This window comes from Nicotiana attenuata, unplaced genomic scaffold (genome assembly GCF_001879085.1).
Source record: "Nicotiana attenuata strain UT unplaced genomic scaffold, NIATTr2, whole genome shotgun sequence".
Classification (NCBI taxonomy): Eukaryota; Viridiplantae; Streptophyta; class Magnoliopsida; order Solanales; family Solanaceae; genus Nicotiana; species Nicotiana attenuata.
Genome location: NW_017671844.1, coordinates 18,842 through 27,421, shown reverse-complemented (window position 1 = coordinate 27,421; position 8,580 = coordinate 18,842). Strand labels below are relative to the sequence as shown.

The following is an 8,580-nucleotide window of genomic DNA, read 5'->3' as shown; positions in this document are numbered from 1 at the left end:
TTTGTGTTAAAGGGATAGCCAACAAATACATGTGGTGTTGTTCTAGGTTCAAATTTGTCTCTATGAGGTCTAGGTATAGTGAGGTAGCACAGGCAACCAAAACTTTTTAGGTGAGAGACTTTGGCTTTCTCTTATACAACAGTTTATATGGAGTTTGATCATTAATAGAAGTGGAAGGGAGTCTGTTTATGATAAAGTTTGCACAGAGTATACATTCACCCCAATACCTTAGGGGCAGTTTAGATTGAAAGAGAAGAGCTCTAGCAGTTTCAAGGAGATACTTGTGCTTTCTTTCCACTACACCATTTTGTTGTGGAGCGTAGGGGCAAGTTCTTTGATGTATGATACCTTTGGATTGAAATAACATGTTTGTTTCTGCATTGATGAACTCTAGTCCATTATCTGTTCTCATAGCTTTGACATTTACTCCAAACTGATTTTCCACCAGACTAATGAATCCCTTAAGTACTTGATGGCATTACTCTTACTGGATAGGAGATGAGTCCAAGTGGACCTACTGAAGTCATCCACAACGGTCATGAAATATTTGTACTTATCACGTGTGGGCACATGATATGGTCCCCATAAGTCAACATGTAGGAGCTCAAAATTCTTATTAGTTGTGTTAGTTCTCTAAGGAAATGGGAGCCTTTCCTGTCTGGCCATTGGGCAGATGGTGCAATTAAAAGGTTGTTTGGAAGAAAAGGTCACAGGAATAGAGGAGATATTTTTTATTTTAACAAAGGGAAAATGCCCAAGTCTGTTATGCCACAGAACATCTACACTGTCTCCAACACACAGATGAGAAAATGCACAAGGAGAATTAGATGATGAATTCACAGAAAGAAATTGTTCTTCAATACCTGCACTTGAACTATTTACAATTAAAGATGAAAGAACACACTTATTGACATGAGATGGTGTATCTACAATAGAATGAAATGGACATTGTGTGTTACAAGTGCAGTGAGTGACAGGGGTGGACAAGAAATCAATGGCATTTGCTCCAAGATTTGCACTATTATTCTTCAAGCACCTCGAGCACAAGATGTAAATCCCATCTTTGACTCTACCAATCACCAGAGGCCTCTTCATTAAAGGGGCCTGCAGTATACAACAATGTTTTATGAAGGCAACAAGACAACTAAGATGACAGGTTAGAGAGTGAACATAGATTAAGTTGTATCTAAAAGAAGGAAATAGCATTACCCTATTCAGAGTGATCTTAGGAGTAACTAAAACATTACCAATCTTATTCACCTTCACTTTGTAACCATTTGGGAGAATGACAAGTAGAGGATAAGGTAGAGTTACTATATTGGTCAACAAGGATCTATTAAAGGTCATGTTATTTGATGCCCCTGAATCTATAATCCATGAGCCAGCCTTGTTTTTGAAACATTCACATGAGAGTTTCCCAAAATTAATAGAGGAGGTGCAGACTATGATACCTGCAAAGTTTACTGATGAAGTGTTGGCATTGTCTGAGCTGTCTCTTCCTCCTCCTGATTGGAATTGATGTAGTAGGTTCACAAGTTGATTGTATTCTTCCTTTGTGAGACTCACATTTTGAGCACTGCAGTTCTCATCACCGGTATGCTAAGTATCTGTGGATGCTACATGTGCATTAGCCATTCCTCTATTTCCCCTATTGAACCCGGTACTTTGGTTCACACCAAAATTATTCCCATAGTTATAGTTTTGTTTTGGATTTTGATTGAAACTGGAAGCTTGATTGTGGCTTAGATTTGGATTCTGATTTTGATTGAAGCCTTGAGGATAACCATGAAGTTTATACCACTTCTCTTTTGTGTGTACTGATCTTTTGCAGTAATCACAAAAGGGTCTATTTCTATTGTTGTGAGAGTTATTAGGAGAGTAATTTGTCTTGAACGATGTTGTCCTGCTTGTGTTGACATTTAGGGCTGATGACTCAAGAGCTAAGTGGTTATGAGGCTTAATTCCTCTCTGTCTTTCCTCTTGGATTAGTAATGAGAAGGCTTGTAATTGTGGGAAGAGGATTCATCATGAGGATACTACCTCGAACCACAGTGTAGGTCTCATTTAGTCACATAAGGAACTGTATTAACCTTCTGTCCTGGTCTGCTTTATGCATACTTTCCCTTGCTCCACATGTGCAATTGCAGGTGCAATGAGACCTAGAAATCAGAGTAGTATGTTCTTCCCACAGCTTTTTCATTGTTGTATAGTAACCAGTAATATTAAGAGCTCCTTGGGACAAATCATTAATCTCCTTTTGAATCTGGTAGAGCTTTGTTCCATTTGACTAATCATATCGATCTTCAAGCTCTTTCCACAACTTGATTGCATCTGTCACATACTCATCACTATCCGCAATTTCCTTCGCCAAGGAATTTTAAATCCATAAAGTCACCATATCATCACATCTCTCCCACAGTCGATAGCTTGAGGGGTCTGGATCTGGCCTTTTGCAGTCCCCATTGATGAAGCCTAGTTTATTTTTCACTGATAGGGCTCTCATCACACCTCTTCTCCATGAGCGATAACCAAATCCATCAAATAGAACAGGAACTAGTACTATTCCCGAATTATTAGAGGGATGCATGTAAAAAGGACTGCTAGTGTCAACAATTGGCTGATTAGACGATTTAGCCATGGTCGACATAGACTGCTCATCATCTCCGACAGTAGCCATCTCTTACAAGGTGTAGAATTCAACTAATTAACCAACAGAAGATTCTAAATACATATCTAAAATTCTGATAGAGAATTCTAAGAGGTATGAATTTAAATCGATGAGAACAAAGTTTGCATGTGTATGATCAAAACAAAATCGAGGATGATGAATCTGGATTTAATAAATCTGGGAGAATAAATTGGAACTTCTGACCTTGCTCTGATACCATATCAAAATTTCGGCAATGACACAGTAATTTCCACCTTAGCTAAGCTGCGATTGCACCAGCATCAATGACGGAAGCTTCACACCATGAGCTTAATGGTATTCGAAGAAGAAGAAGGAGAAGATAACCAGATGAACATTCTGGAAGAAAAGGAGATTCTACTCCATTCATTCAATTACTCAACTGAGTGGAACTCCTCCCACTATATACAAGAGTGTAAGGACAAAGCTAACTAAGTAAAACCAACTGACAGCTGTCACTACTCTTGACTGGTGGTACTTAGCCACTAAGCTAACTAACTAACGCTAACAAAACTAACAAAGCTGATTATATAAGCTAAAATGAAAAATAATTAATCTTAACAAAAGGATTAATGAAAACATATTTGAGAATGTTATTTTCTTTGTATGAAGCCAGAGAAAATATAATGGTTACGAATAGTGTGCATGGAGAAGACTTGAAAAATGAGCGAGTCATTAGGGAATTGAAAAAAATACGATTCAAGATATACTTAAGTTATGGATTATATTGAAGAAGCCTAGTTTATTTTTCACTGATAGGGCTCTCATCACACCTCTTCTCCATAAGCGATAACCATATCCATCAAATGGAACAGAAACTAGTGTTATTCCCGGATTATCATAGGGATGCATGTAAAAAGGACTGCTAGTGTCAACAATTGGCTGATTAGGAGATTCAGCCATGGTCGGCATAGACTGCTCATCATCTCCGATAGTAGCCATATCTTACAAGGTGTAGAATTCAACTAATTAACCAACAGAAGATTCTAAATACAGATCTAGAATTCTGATAGAGAATTCTAAGAGGTATGAATTGAAATCGATGAGAACAAATTTTGCATGCGTATGATCAAAACAAAATCGAGGATGATGAATCTGGATTTAACAAATCTGGGAGAATAAATCGGAATTTCTGACCTTGCTCTGTTACCATATCAAAATTTCGGCAATGAAACAGTAATTTCCACCTTAGCTGAGCTGTGAGTGCACCAGCACCAATGGCGAAAGCTTCACACCATGAGCTCAATGGTATTCGAAGAAGAAGAAGGAGAAGATAACCGATGAACATTCTGGAAGAAAAGGAGATTCTACTTCATTCATTCAATTACTCAATTGAGTGGGACTCCTCCTAGTATATAAAAGAGTGTAACGACAAAGCTAACTAAATAAAACCAACTGACAGCTATCAGTACTCTTGACTGACTGTACTTAGCCACCTATCTAACTAACTAACGCTAACAAAACTACAAAGTTGATTATATAAACTAACGGAAAATAATTAATCTTAACAAAAGGATTAATGACAACATATTTGAGAATGTTATTTTCTTTGTATGAAGCCAGAGAAAATATAATGGTTACGAATAGTGTACATGGAGAAGACTTGAAAAATGAGCGAGTCATTGGAGAATTGAAAAGAATACGATTCAAGATATACTTAAGTTATGGATTATATTGAAGAAGCCTAGTTTATTTTTCACTGATAGGGCTCTCATCACACCTCTTCTCCATGAGTGAACCAAATCCATCAAATGGAATAGGAACTAGTGTTATTCCCGGATTATCAGAGGGATGCATGTAAAAAAGACTGCTAGTGTCAACAATTGGCTGATTAGGAGATTCAGCCATGGTCAGCATAGACTGCTCATCATCTCCGACGGTAGCCATCTCTTACAAGGGGTAGAATTCAACTAATTAACCAACAGAAGATTCTAAATATAGATCTAGATTTCTGATAGAGAATTCTAAGAGGTATGAATTGAAATAGATGAGAACAAAGTTTGCATGCGTATGATAAAAACAAAATCGAGGATGATGAATCTGGATTTAACAAATCTGGGAGAATAAATCGGAACTTCTGACTTTGCTCTGATACCATATCAAAATTCCGGCAATGAAACAGTAATTTTCACCTTAGCTGAGCTGCGAGTGCACCAGCATAAATGGCGGAAGCTTCACACCATGAGCTCAATGGTATGAAGAAAGAGAAGATAACCAGATGATCATTCTGGAAGAAAAGGAGATTCTACTCCATTCATTCATTTACTCAATTGAGTGGAACTCCTTCCACTATATACAAGAGTGTAAGGACAAAGCTAACTATGTAAAACCAACTGACAACTGTCACTACTCTTGACTGATTGTACTTAGCCACTAAGCTAACTAACTAATTAATGCTAACAAAACTAACAAAGCTTATTATATAAACTAATGGAAAATAATTAATCTTAACAAAAGGATTAATGACAACATATTTGAGAATGTTATTTCCTTTGTATGAAGCCAAAGAAAAGATAATGGTTACGAATAGTGTACATGGAGAAGACTTGAAAAATGAGCGAGTCATTGGGGAATTGAAAAAAACACGATTCAAGATACACTTAAGTATGGATTATATTGAAGAGCTCAAGGCTTTAAACACCACGACCACGACCGTACGTTGATGAACTTGTCAAATCTTTACAAATCGTCGAGAAAAGAATAAATAAGTCCAAGCAAATAATTAAGTTTTAGACGAGAAAGATGAAAAATGGACTCTCCTCAAAAAGGCACTAGAGGAATATTTAAGAAAGAAGACCTTAAGTTCGTGATATCACAAGATCAGATTGTGGATTTCTTCATCAAATTATTAAAGATTGATGTCTTAGAATGTTGGAATGATGAGTCCAGTTTAAATGGGGTTTTTTTTTTTAAATAAGCTAGATCTAATTCTAAGTACATGGTTTTCTTAATTCATGTAATAGAAAATTAATGGAAGAATGCATGTGTATATGTATTTATGAAAAGCTAGGGAGAGGCATGGAGTTAACATGATACATGTATTAGAAGAATACACGGTATGTTCTTTCTCTACTTGTCTCTTCAAGAAAATATATTAATTGAGAGTGTTCTTCAATTCCTCGATCTCAAACCTTCCCAACAAGTTTAAATAAGCTGACAAAATTCTTTACCTCTACGTTATGTTGGACAAGCCTTTTGGTCCATCTCCAGAAAACAAAAAGAACAAAGAACAAAACAAAAAAGGAACAACAAATACAGACAGCGTAGTTTCCTTTTATAAAGAGCATTACATTTGGTACACCTAAACTTCAAGAAAATTATTTCTGATCAGAAAATATAAACTAGCTGAATTAAGCATCTTTATAGTTGTGTGAGCACAAGCATGCGTACTTCGGAAAAGTTCAAGGTTTAAGAAAGGAAAGAAAAATAGTAAATTAACAATATCCTTTTGTTGATTTAGATCTTTTAACTGAAATAAATATGGAGTACATATATCAAACAAAAAAAATAAAAGAGGAAGTTGTATGGAGGGAATCGAAGTACCTCTTTGATGGATTCTAGCAAGTATATTTGATTAACATATTAGAAAGGAAAAAGCTTCTCTTTGATAAAGGGTCATATGGGAGTTCAGAAAGGATCTGATCGTAGATATAGACTTGACGAACTACAAGGTTTTCATCATGGACTCATGAGGTGGTTCCATCCCTAACCTAAGCTCAAGGTCCAATTCTGAAACAGGATTTAGCTGCATGCCCTTTTCTTCTACTTGCCTGTCCACACAATTGCTTGCTTCTTTAATTAATGGAGTCTTTGTGAATAAAGGTAATTGCAAAACATCTCCAATAATCACTTCATGATTATGATCATCATAATTCACCTTATTATGATCATTTTCTTCAGATGTATTAACACATGGCCTTTTCGAGGGGCTACTAATTGTTTCATTGTACGATACTTCATGTTGCAACGAGTCCTCATTTGAAGGAGCCGGAGGAGGAGGAGGAAGAGGAGGATTAACGGAGTTGGTGATGTCCAAAGAAAGCAAGTTTTCACTGGAAAATTCTCTAAGCCTGGCTCTATCTTTTCTGTGGATATTCATGTGTCCACCTAGTGCTTGTGCATTAGAGAAACCTCGTTTACAGAAACTACACCTATAAAACTTAACATGCCCTAAACCTAGTTCGTCGGATTTCTCAGAGTTTGAAGGATCAATCTCCATAGAAATGAAAGGGCAGTAGGGTTGTGAAGAGGGGATGAAAAGATACTTGGAATAATATGGAGAGGAGGTCATGGTCGGCGTAAAATGAGATTTTTATAATTGAACAACAAAATACAGAACAAGCACGCTTGATTTCGTATTTAAGATGATTAACAACTATGACTATAATTTCATATTGTATTACGCAATTATCTTTCTACCAGCAACTTGACACAAATGTCCTATCCACAAATTTTAATCATTGTTAAGTTTCCTTTTTATTTTATTTTTTTTGGATGTAGGGTGGCCGAGATAACAGGATGCACAAGGGAAGGGTTTTGAGAATCTTAGCTTGTTTCTTGTTTTTTTTTTTTTTTTTTTGTTGCTAAATCGAAGAATTGCGTTAATTAAAAGACGGAATTATAAATATTGACACCCCCCCCCCCGCCCCCCGTTGATTTTCATGCACTTAGATTTGATGTAATTGGCACTAGCTCCTTTCATTCTGAACAATGTTTGTAATTCCGTCTTTTAATTAATGCAATTCTCAGATTTAGCACACAAAAAAAGACAAGCTAAGATTCTCAAAACCCTTCCCTTGTGCATCCTGTTATCTCGGGGGGAGGGGGCGTCTTCAAAATACAAGATGGGTTGTGATGGCGATCCAATGTTTGATTTTCCATATTTAGCCAAAGCGCCAGTCACTCCATTGCCTTCTCTAAGCGTGTGCACGTTGAGCTCTTGGATCATCGACCTACAGGATGAAATAAGATGTGAGTATTTTGGGCAGTCAGTTTGTAGGATTTTGAGTAATACCTGTGAGTCTGTTTCAACAATTAGGGGATGGATGTTTTTGCTAAGAGAAATGGTTAATCCATGGTATAGTGCTAGAAGTTCCTCTTGTAAGGCATTTGTGCATGATAAGTGTTTTGCATAGCCATAGATCCATTGTCCTGAGGTGTCGCGGAAGACTCCCCCTGCTCCTCCATGATGCTTCGTTGGATCATAAGAACCATCAATGTTAAGTTTGTAGTGAGTTGGAGGTGGTTTGTGCCGGTATGTTGTTTTTCTAGCGTCTATTATTTTTTTTTCTCCAGTGTTGTTAGTAAGGTATGTTATTTGTGTATCTAGTGAGATAATAGAGGTGGTGTATATTGGTTGGTTTAATTGGTTGTAATGGTTGTTATTGCGATTTAGCCAGATTTGCCATAAAATGATAGGTGTTAGGATAAGGGAGGGTATAGAGATTTGGGAGTTATTTTAATAAGTGTATAAGAGGTGCATAATTTGTGCAACCATTCAGTGAAGTTGGATGAGGGTGTTTTTATTCGTAAATGGTGCCATAATGTATGGGCTAGTTTGCAATGTAGGAAGATATGAGGTATGTCTTCCTTAGTGTCATGGCAATTTGGGCAGTAGGGGTTATTAATAATTTTTCTTTGGAAAAGGAAGGTTTTTGTTGGGTAGTTTTTCATGAGTTAGTAGCCAGAAGAAACATTTTATTTTTGGTAAGGTTGTTAGTTCCCAAATCCAATTGTGAGTGAATTTGGTTTTGTAGTGATTGTTTTGGTATAGAATGTGGAGATAGGCAGAAGAGGAGGTGAAATTACCATTCTGAGAAGGGTGCCAGTATGGGGTATCTACGTCTTGGTGATTTATAAGAATGGGGGTGTTACTGATAAGGGAAAGAATATTC

The 8,580-nt window shown here is 36.7% G+C and overlaps 1 protein-coding gene across 1 annotated transcript; it reads right to left on the bottom strand.

Annotated features, from left to right (window-relative positions):
* Positions 1–6,120: 6,120 nt before the first annotated feature.
* On the bottom strand, positions 6,121–7,014 carry LOC109210520 (transcriptional regulator TAC1-like). Its single transcript, XM_019373943.1, has one exon. It carries the CDS (start codon positions 6,975–6,977, stop codon positions 6,351–6,353), a length of 627 nt encoding a protein of 208 aa, XP_019229488.1. The 5' UTR covers positions 6,978–7,014; the 3' UTR covers positions 6,121–6,350.
* Positions 7,015–8,580: the final 1,566 nt, after the last annotated feature.